Raw genomic sequence first — 15,682 nt, 5'->3', positions numbered from 1 at the left:
GCATGGGGACCCACACAGCACTAACACAGCTGTCTCAGTAGCATCACATTCCATATTTATTAAACACTCAGCACCTGTGCAGGTGGTGTAGGGGCCCCCCATTCCTGGATATGGTGCCTCATGACTGCCATGTCCAGATCAGGGATACTCCAAGAAGTTACCATCCACCTGTGGGTGCTGCAGCAGTAGGGAGGGGGGAATGCAGGGCTGTGGGGTCAATGGAAGAGGGGCAGGAGGACAGTGGGGAGGAGCAGGGCCAGGAAGGTGGTATGGGCTCCAGTGGCAGAGTTCCGCTGCTGGCAATCAACATAGGGTTCGAGGCAGGCGGCGTAAGCCATGGCATGGGCCACATAGGTCTGCTCCTGCACCCCGTGGAAGAGGTGGGCCATGGGACCCTTGGCCAGGATGGCCACATCCTCACCACCATGGGACTCCGACTTGAGGGGCACAGCTGCCTGCTGCACGTAGTCGAATTCATCTGGGGAGGGGAAAGGAGGGAGTGAGGGGGATAGCAGTGGCCCACAGCCCTATCCCACCACCCGACCATGGTCCCCGTGCCCTCACTGGCTGTGGCTTCATTCACGTTGGGCCGAACAGCACCCACGTAGCCTGGCCCGTTCCCATAGAGGATGGCTGTGTAGCTCTTATTGTCAGCAGCTTTGCTTGGAGCCAGACCTGGGGAGAGGGCAATAGTGGGTAGTCTGCCAAGAAACGCCCATATCATCCCTCCAGCTGCAGCCAGGGTGTCCCAGAGCTGGCAGCGCCTGCCATAGGGCTGTGCCCCACTTTTGGTGGCTGGGCAGAACTCTACCGAAGATGGAGGCACCACGCAAGGCGTAGCCACCAAAGCTGAAGACGTGTGAGTGGTCAGCGGTGACCACGGTGAGGGTGTCCGCCTCATCTGTCAGGGCGCCTGCCCGGTCGATGGCCCGGTCAAATGCAATCCCATCCGTCAGTGCCTTCTGGGCTGCACCTTCGTGGTGGCCGTGGTCAATCCTGCCACCTGCAGAAGGGCATCCAAGGTGGACTGGGGACTAACGGCAGCACCCCAAACTCCTAACCCTATCCAGGGATGTGGGACCCCCCTCCTCTTGCCCACCCCAGGTAAGCACTTACCTTCCACAAAGAGGTAGAAGCCTTTGGGATTTCTGCTCAGGATGGTGATGGCAGCCTCTGTCATTTCAGTGAGCGATGGGTCCAAGGTGGTGTTACGCACCAGGTCATACTTCATATCCATGGGTTCAAAGAGACCTGGGAGGGGACACATTGGGAACGGTCTCAATGCCTGCATGCATCCTGGTAGCTGTTAGATCCTGGCATATAGGATATTTGTTACCCATCAAGTAAGTCACGCTGGGGTCAGCAGCTGCAGCCAGCATCTCTGTCCTGTTCCAGACATAGCGGGCACCCTGTGGACAAATCCCACAGAGGGTTAGCAGGTGATGGACCCCATGCCTGAGGATGATGGGCAGAGGACTGTCCCTGCTGCTTTACCCACCGGCCGTGCCTCCAGCCACATGTTGATAAGGTTTTTCCCGTCCCCCCGTATCCCATTCTCTGTTTCATAGGTAGGATATTCGGGGTCCGGCGTCCCTGCAGGGGTCATGTATATCCTACCACCCCCCATGATAACCTGGAGGGGATGAAATGGATGTAGTGTCAGTGGGAGTGCCGGGGGGGATCTACTCTTGCTCCTTCCCTCCCATGCACAGGCACTCACATTGATGTCAACGTTGTGGACCATCTGCCAGGCGATGTCCTTGCAGCCTTGGAGACGGGCCTCCTCGGGTATGCTGACATCCGCGTACCAGTTGCGGTCCACCACATGGGCATAGGCCCCCGAGGGCGATGCATGCTGCACCCGTGATGTCGTCACGATGCCCACCGCCTTCCCTGCGGCCCCCACACACATGAGGCCCCAGGAAGGTTGACATGGTATCCCCCACCACCAAGCCCCGGGATGCTCATGGCACAGCAGCCCCTGGTGTCACAGCCCTCATCCCCAGTGGGGTCCCTCCCAGCTCTGCACCCCCTGTTACCAGCTTTGCGGGCTCGCTCCAGCACTGAGACAACCTCATTGCCTGCCGTGGTGTTGCACTGTGAGAGGCGGGCAGCTGCACTCACTCCCGCTGTGTGGTAGTTGCCCTTAACCCCGCAGAGGTAGGCTGTGGAAGTCGATGCGCTGTCAGAGACAATCCGGTCCACACTGTACGTCTGCCAAGGACACATGCCAGGCTCAGAGCAGGGGACAGTTGGCAGAAGCACCCAGCGGGCTGTCCCCCTCCCAACACCCCACACCACACTCCATTGCTTACCTAAGGACAAGCAGGATGGGCAGAGACCCTGTGCACCCCATATGTGCATTTGTGCCAGCAGCCCCACTGACATCACCCCGGCCCTGTGCCCCGTGTGGTGGGAGTTTACCTTGGAGAGAGCCACATAGGGGAAAGAATCCAGGGCGAGGGGGGTCTCAGGGCCCAGCTTCCCCTGCTGCTGCCCGTTTAGAATGCGGGTGGCCGTGATGGAGGGGACCCCGAATCCTTGGTGAGAAGAGAGGGTCCCAGTCACCCTCTGGACCAGGTGCCCTCCCCACATTCTGCTCCATGGGGCACTGCTCATGCCAGCCTCTCTGCTGGGCGTGCCAGTGGGACTCACCATCTCCAAGGAAAATGATGAGGTTTTTGGCTTCGGTTACCCTGGGCTGCAGCTTGAAGGAGGCCTCAATGGCTGCGGCTGCCTGCCTGTTCCAGAAGGCTGGATCCTCCTCCTCCACTGGGACAGGGCAGTACCTGTCAGCCCCTGCTCACCAGCACCTCCATCCCTGTAGCTCCTGCATCCCTTGGGTACCCACATCCACTGGGGACTTGTTCCCTGGGCATCCACATGCTGAGGCCTCCTCCAGCATGGACTGAATAGCTCAGGGTACTGTTTGGGGTGGGGGTAGACCATGTGGGCTTGCACCCACTGCCTGCCCCAGAGATCCTGGGGCAGGGAAGGAGGAGGGTAGTAAAAATGAACACAATGGGGAGTTATTTGGCAGGTGGGATGGGGCCAAATCCATGGCAAGGAGGGGATGCTACAGCCACTTTCCCCAGACCCTTCCAGCCCAGAAACCTGCAGAAACCTGATCCCATAGGGAAAAGCTGGTCCAAGAACCCCAGAAAAGCAGGGGTAAATCCATCAACCATTGCAGGGCTAGGAAGCGCCTGCTCCTCTCCCCAAACCCTCCTTGTGATCAGCCAGGCTGGTGCCCTGCTGGGTGCCCTGCTACAGCCAGCCAGGTGCACATCCCCATCCTTGTCCCCACCTGGGATGACAGCAGTGCTGAGCTCTGCCCGAAGGCCCAGGCAGAGGATGAGGAGCGCCGGGAGCTGCATGGTGAGATCCGGTAGCCCAGCACCGCTGGCAGTGTCTGCATTTCTAGCAGATCTGGGGAGGGACTTTGGACTGGTATCAGCCCTTGCAGGGTGTGTGGAGGTGTTCAGCATGTCCCTGATAGCCCAGTGCCAGGCATCCAGCACAAAGGCCATGGGCTGGGCTGCTGGCGCCTCTGTGGTGCTGCTGGGGTATGGATGGACTCGGGGCACAAACAGATGCAGGGGGCAAGAGGATGGGCAGTGCCTGGCAGGCATCACTGCCTGCCCAGCCTACAATGCTGTGGTGCCAGGCACGTGCATGACCTGGCACAGGGTGTCACAGGCAGTACTGAGCATTGGACCTGGGGCAACAAGGGTATTGGAAGCACCTGGGGTCACTCCTGTACCAAGCCCAGCACTTGTGCAATAAATCCATGGATGTGGACTAAAACCCTGCTCCTTGTTCAACCCTTGCAGAAAGGTACCAACACTTGCATACTGTGCCCCAGCCTGATAAAACTGGGGGGGGAACATGGCCTCCTCTCACCCTTGTTTCATCACCCCCTTTACCCCAGCGCTTTCAGTGCTGGTCCCAGGGGAAGAACTAGGAGCCATCACCACCTGGGGAAACAGAGGTATGGGGCAATGCCTGAGGAGGTGACCACTGCTGCAAATCCTTGCACTGCAAATGGAGTCAAACAACTGTGTTTTATTGCATTCCTTGATCCTGGCCATGGTGGCGACTCGGCTGCCACGACCCTTGATGGTGTGGCGAGGGGAGGGGGCAGGCAGCCAGGGCTGAAGTGGAGCTTGGCTGGGGGGGTCTCACTCTGAGCCCCCCACCACGTGGGCAGCCACACAGAGGGCCAGGAGGGCGAGCAGGGGCTGTGGTGCACACTGGGTGCCACGGGAGGCCCTGCGGGCTGCGCCACATCCAGGCTCAGTGGCGTAGGGCTTGAGGCAGGCGGCATAGGCCATGGCATGGGCGATATAGTGCTGCTCCTGCACACCGTGGAAGAGGTGGGCCATGGGGCCCTTGGCCAGCACCACCACGTCCTCCCCGCTGTGGGTCTCCACCTCCAGGGGCACAGCTGCCTGCTGCCTGTAGTCCTTGTCCTCTGTAGGAGAAATGGGGCTGGGGGCAGCAGGCTCTCCTACCCATCTCAGGGATAGGCAACAGCTTCAATTACCCCAGCACTGGGGCAATTCATGCCCAAGTGACTCCTGAATGACACAGTACACAGGGACTCCATGCAGCTCCAGTGGCCATGCCTATGGGATGCTGCCATCAGCCACCTTGTGCCCCCATCCCATCCCATCCCATCCCATCCCATCCCATCCCATCCCATCCCATCCCATCCCATCCCATCCCATCCCGTTCGCAGCAGATTCCTACCTGCAGCGCGGAGGCTGGGGGACGGGCGGCCCCCATTGCGAATGCTGTAGCCAGGACCATTGCCATAGAGGATGCTGGTGTAGGCTTGCTTGTCCTTGGCTTTCTTGGGGGCCAGCCCTGGCACAGGGAAAGACACTGTCATCTCCTGTCCCAGCCAGGTACCTCTCCCCAGCTACCCATCTCAGCTGGCTCAGCCTTCGGTGGGAGTAAAAGAGGGAGATGGGAGCAGGGATGCTAACCACCCCTCCCCGAGACCCACCAAAAATGGAGGTGCCACGCAGCGTGTTGCCCCCAAAGGTGAAGACATGGGAGTGATCAGCTGTCACCACAGTCAAGGTGTCGGAGGGGGAGGTAAGCTCGCCTGCGCGTGCCACTGCCCGGTCCAGCATGACGGCTTCCATCAGTGCCTGCTTGGCCCGGCCGCTGTGGTGGCCGTGGTCAATCCTGCCACCTGCACAGGGAACATGGCTATCACCCTCTTCCTGGTCCCCTGGGACACCCCGTGCTCCAAAGACCCGCATCCCACCCCAGCCTCAGCCACACTGCCCAGCTGGGGCTACTCAACTTCCACAAAGAGGAAAAAGCCTTTGGGGTTCCTGCGCAGGATGCGAATGGCCTTCTCTGTCATCTCCACAATGGAGGGGTCCGTGGAGGTGTTGCGGTTTAGCTCATACTTCATGTCCTTGGGCTCGAAGAGGCCTGGGGAAGTAGGGTGTGGGGAACATCCGTGACGGGGCTGCTTTGTGCTCCTGCCAGCAACCCCAGAGCAAGCAGGAGGAGAGATTGCTGGTGGTGCAGGCAGTGATGCTCTTACCCATCAGGTGGCTTGTGGAGTCATCCTCGACTGCATCCATGCCCTTCTTGTCCCAGACGTAGCGGGCACCCTGCCAGTGGGAACAGAGCCGGTGCCAACAGCACATGCAGCATGCCTGGCACCATGTCCCATCCACACGGCTATGGTACCTGCTTGGCATTCAGCCACTTGGCAATCAAGTCGAGGCCATCCCTCCTGGTGCCATTCTGAGCCGGGTCCTCTGGGTACTCGGGGTCTGCAGTCCACTTGGGGGTCATGTACATCCGCCCGCCACCCAGGATCACCTGCTGGGGAGCTCAGCAGACCCTCTCAATGTTCCCCATGTCCCCTCCCTCCCATGACCTCTCCCCAACTCACATTGATGTCCGTGTTGTGCACCAGCTGGTAGGCGATGTCCTTGCAGCCATCCCGCAATGCCTCCTTGGGCATGTTGGCATCGGCATACCAGCTCCTGCTGGCCGAGTGGGCATAAGCTGCCCCTGGGGATGCGTGCTGCACTCGCGTGGTCGTCACGATGCCCACCGACTTGCCTGCAGCGTGGGCAAGCATTTAAAAAAGAGCCTGTCCAGCCCTGGGATGGCCATGCTATGTCAGGCTCTCCTTGTTGGGTCGCCTGCTGCTCCTACCTTCCAGCCTGGCCCGGTGCAGGACTGAGTCCACCTCGTTGCCAAAGGTACTGCGGCATTTGCCGTAGACAGCTGCCCCACTCAGCCCCAGCGTCTTGGCATTGGCCTTCACCCCACAGAGGTAGGCTGTGCCTGTGCCAGCGCTATCGGGCACCTGCCGGTCGATGGTGTAGGTCTGGAAGCAAGCAGGGGACAGTGGGGCTTTGTACAGGGGGCACCAGGGCCGCCCCCCGTGCTGCCCCACTCACCTTGGCCAGGGCCAGGTGGGGAAAGGCCTCCATGGCCAAGATACTCTCCTCGCCTGAGCCGCCAGCCAGCTGCCCCTTGTAGATCCGAGCCGCCGACATGGTGGACAGCCCCATGCCTGCAGGAACCACAGTGTGGGGTGGTAAGCGGCAGGGGCCTGGGACAGTCCTGGCCTCCTCCGGCATTGCCCCGTACCAGCTGGGGAGGAGAGAACCTGCATCAGCCCTGCCTTCTCACCAGCCATGTCCCCTGCCTGGCTGGAACCCGGGGGACTCACCATCACCCATGAAGAGGATAACGTTTCTGGCCCGCTGTGCCGCTGGCTGCAATGCCAGTGCCGACTTCAGCCTCCTCCTGGCCCCTTCATTCCAGTAGCCTGGGGTCTTCTCGGCATCTGGAGGCAAGCGCAGAGCTGGGGATGTGCAGAGGCACTCGGCAGCCTGAGGGTCACCAGGGGCATCCCCTCCCTGGGACCAGGGTGCACATCTCTACCCAAGGTAAATTCAGTTGCTCTGATCTCCCTCCATGGAGGCCTCAGAGGGTCCAGGAGCCCTTTGGGGATCAGCCTGGTCTTTGGAAAGCTCAGCATTGCCCAGAGCCCATCTGCACAGGGGGAAACTGAGGCAGAATTTGGTAGGAAAGTTCCCTGGGCCTTTCAGCAGAAGGTCTGACTGGGGCATCAGCTCCCTGCATGAGTGTGCAACGTCTGAGCAACTGCAGCCAGTTGCGGCTATTGAGACACTTGATCCCAAGCCTGTCAAGGGCAAGAGGGCAGCGGGGCTGGGGGAACAGGGACAGGGCCTGCTTTGGTGGGGACTGAGACGAGCCCATTCAAAGGCTGGGGTCTCAAACCACCCTGAGTTGCCTAGGAGGGTTTGCAGTTGCTTGTATCCCCATAGGGAGGCGAGTCCTCAGGGAAGTGACGCCAGCCCCAGCGCCCCCCCCCCCCAAGGTCTCCTACCCCTTTTCCCCATGTCCCCTGTTACCTGAAGTTGCAGCAGCGAGCCAGACGAGGAGGCAGAGAAGAAGGCAGGTTCCAGGGAAGAGCGGCCACCCCATGCTGCCCACCCCAGCTCTCTCCTGGAATGCTGCCTGCATCCAGGGCGGGGGACACAGCCCTTTATGGCCCTTTCCTGTCCCACAGGCAGGCCCCTCCACAGGTGAGACGATGAGGTGATAACATTGAAACTATCTCTCAGCCCTGCCCAGGGCCCTCCCAATGCCCCCAGCCCCCCTGGGGCCATCCCTGCCCCCCACCAGCGAGGGAGGACCTCCAGCCCTTCCCTGGGAACCAGAGCACCCAGTGGCCCCCAGCTCCCACGGGGCGGCTGCCTGCGGGACCCCAGGGAGCGGCAGGGAGGGTGCAGGGCAAAGTGCTGTTTTTGCAGACAGGCTGAGCTGGGCCAGGCTGGACTGGCCTTGTTTCCAAGGAGGGGGATATCTTGCCTTTGGTGTCAGTGTCCTCGGGTCCTGTCTCCCAGGGGACACAGTCCCACACTGCCTGTCAGGCTCTGGGACCAGTGCCCAACACACGGGGCACAATGGGGTAGCCTATGCCAGCTCATCTGCACAGCGAGGTAACCTGCTGCAGGCAGGGAATAGCCACATGTCACCAGCACCCAGTGAGGAGCAGGAGGAACAGGCCGTTTTCCCCAGCTCCCACCTCGGAAGGTAACATTCATGTGTGGTTGCACCAGGCCATCTGGAAGGATGCCACCAGCAGCACAAGCCCTGGGGACTGCAGGTGACCCTGATGCTGTTTGCCAGCTCCTAGAGAACATGTTGTACCCAGCCCCTGAGCCAGGCAGCCCGGGTTTGGCCAGCTCCTGGCTCCTGCAAAGGGCAGATGTGACTGTGCCAGGGCCACATCTGTCACCACACCGATGAGGTAAAGCAGGCCCCCCACCCTGCCTGGCATGATGGATCCACTCCTTCACTTCAGACATCATCCCTCTACCAGCCGCTGCTTGTGGCTGCCCAACCCTGCAGGGGTGATGAAGTGATGAAGTGGAGCACCAGGGCCCATGCCTCTGGAGACATCTTGCACAGTGTTGGCGAGGGACATGGGGATGGGGAACAGGCAGAGATGCCTGGAGATTTCAGAGGAGCTGGTTGGTCCATGAGGGGCTGGATGCTCTCTTGAGCAGCAAGAAGCAAGAACACGGGCTGCAGGGCCCTGAGGGAGGTTAGACTGGAGGCCAGGGTGTGAGGAGCTCAAGCAGACACCCAATGACTCATGGCAAAAACTCAGACTGAGGGATTAGCTGCCAGACCAGGAGCCTGAAGCACACATCAAACTGATCCCCCGTGCTCTCCAGCCAAGCGCATCCACGGATGGGTGAGGTGTCAAGGCCACTTGAATTTCAGTCAGGGAATCGGCAGGCAGGCGAAGGCATGAGGCTGCCTGGGAGATGTTATTGCTGGGATTCATGGCTGGGGCAACATGGAAGAGACAAAATAAAACCTGCACAAGCTCCCCATGCAGCTGCTGACCCAGCTTTTATTTCACAATACACAACCCTGTGAGAAACCCTCCTGCATGGCCCCATGGCTGCTTCCCACTGCATCCCACCTGGTTGGAGGTCGAGCTTGCCCCTCTCCTCTCCTGGGGACACATGTCCCCACCTGGCCCTCACCACGGGCACCCAAGATAGCTGGGAATGGACACCACTGACTTAAAAACCAAAATCAAGCATCAAGCTAAAACACCCGAGAGCAGAAACGCCCTCGCCTGTGGCAGGCTCAAGCCCTGAGCCCTGCTCCCGGCCAGTTAAAATACGAACCAGAAATAAAATGGCATCGTTTTTTAAACTGAGAACCCCTCAGTGGGGGTTCTCCTCGTGGATCCCCTGTATCCCAGCGGGTGCCAGTGCGGGGCCTAGGAGGTGAGGAAGCGCTGGCAGTGGGAAGCACACACAGTCCAGGGTGCTCACTTCTCCGAGCTCCGTCTCTTGAGCAGGGCGCTGTACTTGAGAGGGACACCATCTGACCTCAGCACCACCTCCACCAGCGTGAAAATGGTGATCACCTTTAGCAAAGGACAGAAAAAGGGAGAGAAGAGATGGTTTTGGCATCACACCAGGATTTGTTTAGAGCTGTACTGGCTTTTGCTGACTCAGCTGCAGCACCCATCAGGAACTGGGGACCGGGGCAGGACAGTTTCAGATAGCTCTGCTGAGGCCCAGGGTGCTCCTGGGGTTGGACACAGCATCTTCAAGGGCAACACCACCAGGCTGCAAAGCCAGTCGGGGAACCCAAATCCACCTAAATGGGCCTCCCGAAACATCCTCAATTATTCCAATGTGATCAGGCCCCACTCTCGTTCTCCAGAGAAGCATGGATGATTGTGCCCTTGGGTTTGCATTCCAACCTCACCTAAAGCCCGCCCCTGTCTCTCTTCTCCAGCTGGAGAACGCCCATCATCCCTTAATGAAGCAACTTCATGCGCATTCCTGTGCAACCTGCTCTTGGTGGCCCTGCCTTGGTGGGGGGTTGGACTAAACGATCTCCAGAGGTCACTTCCAACCCTAACGATTGTTATTCTGTGAACTTGCCCAAGCACCAACAGTAACCTGTGGTGAGAAGGGCTGCCCACATCACACTGAGCATCCGACAAAGGAACAACTCTTCAGTGCTCCCACAGTGAGAAGGGAAGGGAGCACGATGGAGAGAGAGAGAGACACAAGAGAATAAAGATCTCAGAAAATCAATCCCTCCTGTTCAGGAATGCGCTGCTGCCTGCTGCCACCTCCCCGCTCCCTGACTGTGCAGATTAAGAAGCATAAAGTATTGATCATGTCTATCCACAATGAACAGTTAATGGCTGGCAGGGACACTGGGAACGGCCTGCCCTGGGGCCGTGGCCAGGCATTTGTGGACTTCACTTACTGAAGCCTGTCCTCAAGCCCTGCACTGGAGCAGGGCTGAATGGGGCCATCTGCTAGGGGCTAACCCAAAGGAGAAGTGGGCACAGAGCCAGAGCTGTAACCTTGTCAAACCCTTCCCACCTCATTCAGTGCAGATTAATCATTCAGAGCAGCGAAATCTCATTGAGACTTAAACCTATCACAGTGGCCAGCGAGGAGCAAACTACAGGGAAATCCTTTTGCAGATGGCTGCCCAGATAGCTGCTGGCTACCTAGCACCCTGCTTGCCTCAGCTGGCAGCAGTGTAGGAGGTGGAGGCCATGGGGCAGCCCCCCATACCTGAGGGAGTTAAACGGGCATTATCAGGGCTCTCCCTTGCAACCCTGCCTTGTCCCTTCCATGAACTGCTGGGGAACAGCATGATTTCACACCAAATCCCCTGAGTCTTAGATCCACTTCATACTCAAGCCCTAAGTAATGCACACTGAAGTCCTGACCATCTCCTGGAGCTTGTGGAGAGATGAAGCCAACACCTCCCCTCCATGGCAGGTCCAGCCAGTCCAGACCCCTGCACAGCTTCCCACAGCCCTGGCCATGACGAGCCAAGAGAGGAAGTAGAGGTCAAGTGTCAGGGTCAGGCAGGGAGCAGGGAGTGCTCAATGCTTTGGGGTGTCCAGGTGACATCTCCCATGGTTCAGCCCAGCTCCAGGGGATCCCACGGTTGGGGATTTACCAACTTGGGAATCTATTTGCTCAGAGGACAGTGCAGAACCTGCTCCCAGGGGAGGGCTCCAGTATTTTCTTAGAAGGTGTGGAGGGTTCACGGAGGAGTTGCCTCTACTGCTGAGTGTTTGCTTAACCAGAATGGGCCCTGCTCATGCTGGGGCATCATTTTTCATATGGGCCCCTGCTAGGGAGTAAGTGATACCCGCTCTTGGAGGAAAGGAGGAACCAAGGCTACTTCGGGCTGCATCCTGGGGCCTTCTCTGAGCCCAGCTGAGAAAGGAAAGCTGAGCTTCAAAGGGAGGGAGTCCTGCAGAAATGCCTGCAGCAGCTGGGGAGTTCTGCTGGCTCCGAATGGACGTCTGGGAAGGAAAGGACTCCCAGGACATGCATCACATAGCTGGGAGGGTCAGCCTGACCCTGTATTGGGACTCCTTTTTACCCAGCCCTAGGTGAAGAGGGATGGGTTGTGCTGGGCTTGCTTGGAAATGGGGTTCATGTGTAGAGCTCCTGGAGTGGAGCAGGGAGAGGCTGGAATCCAGCACTCCCATCCCCACCCAGGCAGTAGGCAGGGATCACAGCAGTCAGCACAGCTGTGATTTTATAGTGATGCCAGACAGAAGTTGGCAAAGAAGCACCACTTAATCAAGCCAGACAAATGTGATTGCTCCCTTTGATTGAGTTACCAAGTTAATAGATAACAGGGACACAAGAGAGAGATTTCCAGATGCTGTTAAACCATTTGACACTGCATCTCAGGAATTCTGACTTAAAAAAATTCTTCCTATTCGGGTCTCAACCCTGTCACAGGGATATAAACGCAAAGGAAGGACTGTGCCAGTGAGGAGGCAAGGAACACCAGGATGGGAGGAAGGTGCTGCTTTAGGCCTGATCTTATTTAACATCTTAATTGATGATCTGGAAGAAGGAAGAAACCAGCATGTTAATTCAGTTCCTGGAGGAACCTGAATTGGGAGACAGGGCACACAGCAGGCAGGGCAGAGTCTAAGGGCCACGAAGGGGTCAGATGAGGGGGCAGTGATGGGATGGAGGATTTGGATGGCAGAGGTTGAAGTGGAGGTCAGGCTCACTGGGGAAGGGACACAGAGGGACAGCAGGACCTGACAGCCTGGGAGGCTATCCTGCCTCCTGGAGCTGTCCCTGCAGACATCACAGACAGGATTCTCATGTTGCATACAGCCTCCATGCCAGCCCCCATGCTCTTGTGAGCTCATCCCCTGCGCAGTGGTCTTACCTGGGGCACAGATTCCTGTTCTGGCTCCTCTGGCTCCCACAACAGTGTCAGCTCTGGTTTCCTCCCCTCCTTCCGGAAGTGGAAGCCCATCAAAGGCAGCGCCTGAAGCGAGGGAAGAGTCTTGGGAACAGTCTGTGGCCCTGACAACATCCCCCTGCTCAGCTCTGCCCCTCCATCTGCGGGTGGGGACAATGCTGCTTTTGCCCAGCACACTGCCTCTGCAGCTCTTTAACAACCAGCATGCAGCAGCCCATGAGCCTCAGTCCAGCACGTAAATCAGGGATTGCTGCGATACACAACATATATCATGCTATATGTCCTGTTTAAAGATGCAATTGCAAGCCATATAACCAGGTTATTAAGAGAAGATGCTGTCACCAACCACAGGTGCTGGCCTACAGTGGTGCTGACACAGCCCCAGATACACCACCTGATTAAATGAAATGAAAACCAGCCTCACTCCCTTCTCTCACTTAGCTCCATGTTGATCTCTGTTCCTCTGAATCTGTTTTTATTCCCTTTTACCTACACTAGATCACTCCCAGCACATAGTAGGGAGAAGCTGGTCCTCAGAAATTGAGCTGCTCCAGACCCCCCTAGCTGATCATGCCTACTCAGGGCAGAGGGATGGAAGGGAGAACCCATGAAGGCTCCCTCCCCTCCAGCTAGCCCAGCTCGGGTGCAGCTCTGCTGGTACAGAAGGGCACGAGGACAGCCACTGCCTCCAATGATGCCAGGCTGCTGCAGCCCTCTGGTGAGGCAGCATTGGCACTAACTCACACTGGTGAGTACTTACATTGCAGTAGATGCGCTTTTGGACTCCAAACTTCAGCACCAGGACATCAAAGGCCTCGTTCAGAACACCCATCACCATGGCCTCTGACTCCAGAGGACCACACTCCTGCCAAAAGACAGGGCTGTCACTAGACTGTTTGCCTTCCCCAAGGCCAGCGAGGCAGCCCCACAGCCCTCTGCCTAGTGACATCTAGGCTGAGCCTTCATGAGGAAATCCAGAGATGACTTGGGGTATCTTGGCTCTTACCCTAACGAAGATGCTGAAGAAGAGGTCAGCACTCAGCTCCTGCACCCTCTTGGAAGCCATCTTCCGGTCGTTGCTGTGATCTGCCTGTCTCTGGATTGCCTCTTTTTCCATCTTGATAGGGGGGCTGGCACCTGGGAAGGCAACAAGTGACAATGATGTGCCCATGCTGCCTCCTGCTCTAGAGTCATGACATGGCACCTTGGACCCAGATGCTAAGCTCATCTCCGTGTCCCTGTTATTTGAGAGCACCCACATGTGAGGGAGCTGCCCCATAAGATGCAGATGCCAAGCACCCATCACCCATGTCAGCCAAGGCATGGCCTTGTGCTTCCTGTGCTGGGCACAACCACCCCTTCCCCTTGCAGCACCCAGAGCTGCACCGCAGGCAGCTAGTGGCACCCACCAAGTGAGGCGGAGAGGAGACGATGTACAATGATGTCTGCGTAGCGGCGGATGGGCGAGGTGAAGTGAGTGTAGAAGGGCACGTTCAGGGCGTAGTGGTGAAAGAGGGTCTCGTCCTCCAGGACACCGGTGCAGAAGTAGAGAGCCATCTGAAAGGGGTGACAAATGAGGGAAGGGTGTGAGCAAGGATGGTGGCAGAACCCTGCAAGAGGCTGGAGGGGTCCGTGTCTGTGAGACAGCTCCAGCAGCTGATGGTCCTTCACCTGCTGGGCTGTGCAGGGACAAGACGGGTGCTCCAGGAACTGAGCAGAGAGCAAAGTGGGCAAAGCCACTGCTGGGACCTGCTGGCCGCCAGATGACCCTGCCTGGCCCCAAGGACTGTGTTAACTTTCACGTCACACGTGGGTTTAAGCATTCTCCTTCTTCTGCTCAGGCCCTGGTGCTCATTCTCCACCCCCCATTTTCCAGGGGAGAGCCCAGTCTGTCCTGTGCCCATTGTGGATACTCTCCCAACAAGGGATCTTGTAGAGCAGCTCCTGCGCCAGGCTCTTTGGTTCTGCGTCCAGCTGCAGGCTCCGTACTCCCATTGCGCCTGCTTGGAGAGCACTGGGGGCTGGGATGAGTAGTTCCTTCATGCACCAAGGAGGAGGAGACAGCCCCGCTGTGATTCCTGCTGCTCCATCCCACACCGACAAGCTGGGAAGCCGAGTGGCTGGACTGCCCATCTAAACCAACACCTGGGGCCGTGTTGGCAAAATGCTGCCCAGCAGCCTCTTCAGCAGGAGCCTCTCCTGGCTGCACCGCTTCCGTTATCCCATATGTTACAGCTTTTATTTTTACATCTGTGAAACACCAGCCTGCAAGGCTGGGAAAACAACGGGGGCTGAGCCCAGGCAGGGAGGGGAGGCTGTGCAGGTCAGGGGGGTTGCGGCAGGGTCACGGCACAGTGGCGATTGAATGAACCCATTTAAAAATAAGAGTAAGCGATTTAAAAAAACAGGAGTAGCCAGCTCTGATTACAGGGCCGTCCTGGGATCCACAGTTTGAGCAGCTGTATCCTCTGCTCTCCAGCCCAGCGGCACAGCCAGCTCCTGCTGAGCAGCAACGCACTGATCCGGGCAAGTAAACAGAGCAGGTTAAAAAAAGCAGCATCAGTCCCGGCCTTATTATGAGACCCAAGAGCTGGGATAGGAGCTGTGGCGGCTGCCAATTTCCACAGCCCAGAATTAAATTGTTTCTGATAGACTCCATGAAGTACGGTCTCCACTCAATTAGCTCGGCTCCTACCGAACAAGGCTCTGCACAGTTGGGCAGGGAGACACGCCAAGTGCTGGAGGCTGCTGCAGAAGAAGATGAGCGCCCTTGTGCAGGCAGACAGCATGAAATTACAGGGGCTTTATAGGCACTTATGCTCCTGGACAGAAGGGAGGAAGGTCCCTGCAATACCAGGTAGGTAGAGAACAGACCACAGACTAATATCCCTGATATAAGAAAGCTGCTGGGAAGGGCTCATCCTTTCCCTGCTTTGCTTTTTCCCAGAGCAATCCCTGCTTTGTTTCAAATGAGAAGATACTGAAGGTCCTGTGCTGCTTGCTGTTGTCTGGGGCACTTCTCTCTGATGGATGTGCTGGCCAAACCCAGCTGCTATTGAGTCCAGCACCATTTCTGACACCCTTTTGGCCTCTCATGACCCCCACTGAGGTTGGCATCAGCTTGGGTATCATTCCAAAAATGAAATTCCTCTGGGCTGTGGTATGGTTACACACTGCAGGGAGCCTAGCCTGACAAGTATCCGATACCCATCCTTCCCACCATGACAGCACTACCCAGTGATATCAGCCTGGCATAAAGCAGATGTTTTCTCATTAGCAGTTTTGACTCACAAGTGCTCTCCAATCCCCAGGGTTTGCCACAATCCCTGGAGAACCATGAGGAGCCTGGAAATAAATCAGCCCC

General features: G+C 57.8%; 3 protein-coding genes across 7 annotated transcripts in view; all 3 read right to left on the bottom strand.

Moving 5' to 3' along the window:
* Positions 1–101: 101 nt before the first annotated feature.
* LOC133268733 (intestinal-type alkaline phosphatase-like) lies at positions 102–3,632 on the bottom strand. Of its 2 annotated transcripts, XM_061452288.1 has the most exons (11): positions 3,308–3,632; positions 2,656–2,772; positions 2,425–2,540; positions 2,040–2,214; positions 1,721–1,893; positions 1,499–1,633; positions 1,337–1,409; positions 1,117–1,251; positions 812–1,003; positions 565–675; positions 102–478 (listed from the first exon to the last, which is right to left on the bottom strand). In XM_061452288.1, the coding sequence occupies exons 1-11, from the start codon at positions 3,630–3,632 to the stop codon at positions 216–218; spliced, it is 1,815 nt and encodes a 604-aa protein (XP_061308272.1). In that variant the 3' UTR covers positions 102–215. The 2 variants fall into 2 exon arrangements, with proteins under 2 accessions (XP_061308272.1, XP_061308271.1); XM_061452287.1 differs by having other exon boundaries at positions 102–675.
* LOC133268734 (intestinal-type alkaline phosphatase 1-like) lies at positions 2,755–7,336 on the bottom strand. 2 transcript variants are annotated; one of them, XM_061452291.1, is made up of 10 exons: positions 6,716–7,336; positions 6,441–6,556; positions 6,193–6,367; positions 5,924–6,096; positions 5,716–5,850; positions 5,567–5,636; positions 5,319–5,451; positions 5,012–5,205; positions 4,753–4,869; positions 2,755–2,838 (listed from the first exon to the last, which is right to left on the bottom strand). In XM_061452291.1, exons 1-10 carry the CDS (start codon positions 6,723–6,725, stop codon positions 2,804–2,806), a joined length of 1,158 nt encoding a protein of 385 aa, XP_061308275.1. In that variant the 5' UTR covers positions 6,726–7,336; the 3' UTR covers positions 2,755–2,803. The 2 variants fall into 2 exon arrangements, with proteins under 2 accessions (XP_061308275.1, XP_061308273.1); XM_061452289.1 differs by lacking the exon at positions 2,755–2,838 and adding an exon at positions 4,169–4,474.
* Positions 7,337–8,918: 1,582 nt separating this feature from the next.
* DIS3L2 (DIS3 like 3'-5' exoribonuclease 2) overlaps positions 8,919–15,682 on the bottom strand; it is a 197,599-nt gene continuing 190,835 nt past the window's right edge. For all 3 annotated transcript variants that reach the window (XM_061452258.1, XM_061452259.1, XM_061452261.1), the window contains 5 exons: positions 13,728–13,875; positions 13,325–13,455; positions 13,079–13,183; positions 12,283–12,384; positions 8,919–9,466 (listed from right to left, as the gene is read on the bottom strand). In XM_061452258.1, coding sequence (XP_061308242.1) covers positions 9,368–9,466; positions 12,283–12,384; positions 13,079–13,183; positions 13,325–13,455; positions 13,728–13,875 — 585 coding nt within the window. In that variant the 3' untranslated portion in view covers positions 8,919–9,367. The remainder of the gene's footprint in view (positions 9,467–12,282; positions 12,385–13,078; positions 13,184–13,324; positions 13,456–13,727; positions 13,876–15,682) is intronic.

This window comes from Pezoporus flaviventris, unplaced genomic scaffold, assembly GCF_033815535.1.
Source record: "Pezoporus flaviventris isolate CSIRO_AGI_PZ_B2104156 unplaced genomic scaffold, CSIRO_AGI_Pfla_v1 ptg000013l, whole genome shotgun sequence".
Taxonomy (NCBI): domain Eukaryota; kingdom Metazoa; phylum Chordata; class Aves; order Psittaciformes; family Psittacidae; genus Pezoporus; species Pezoporus flaviventris.
Note: the sequence above shows the minus strand (reverse complement) of the source record. Positions and strands in the feature narration are given on the sequence as shown.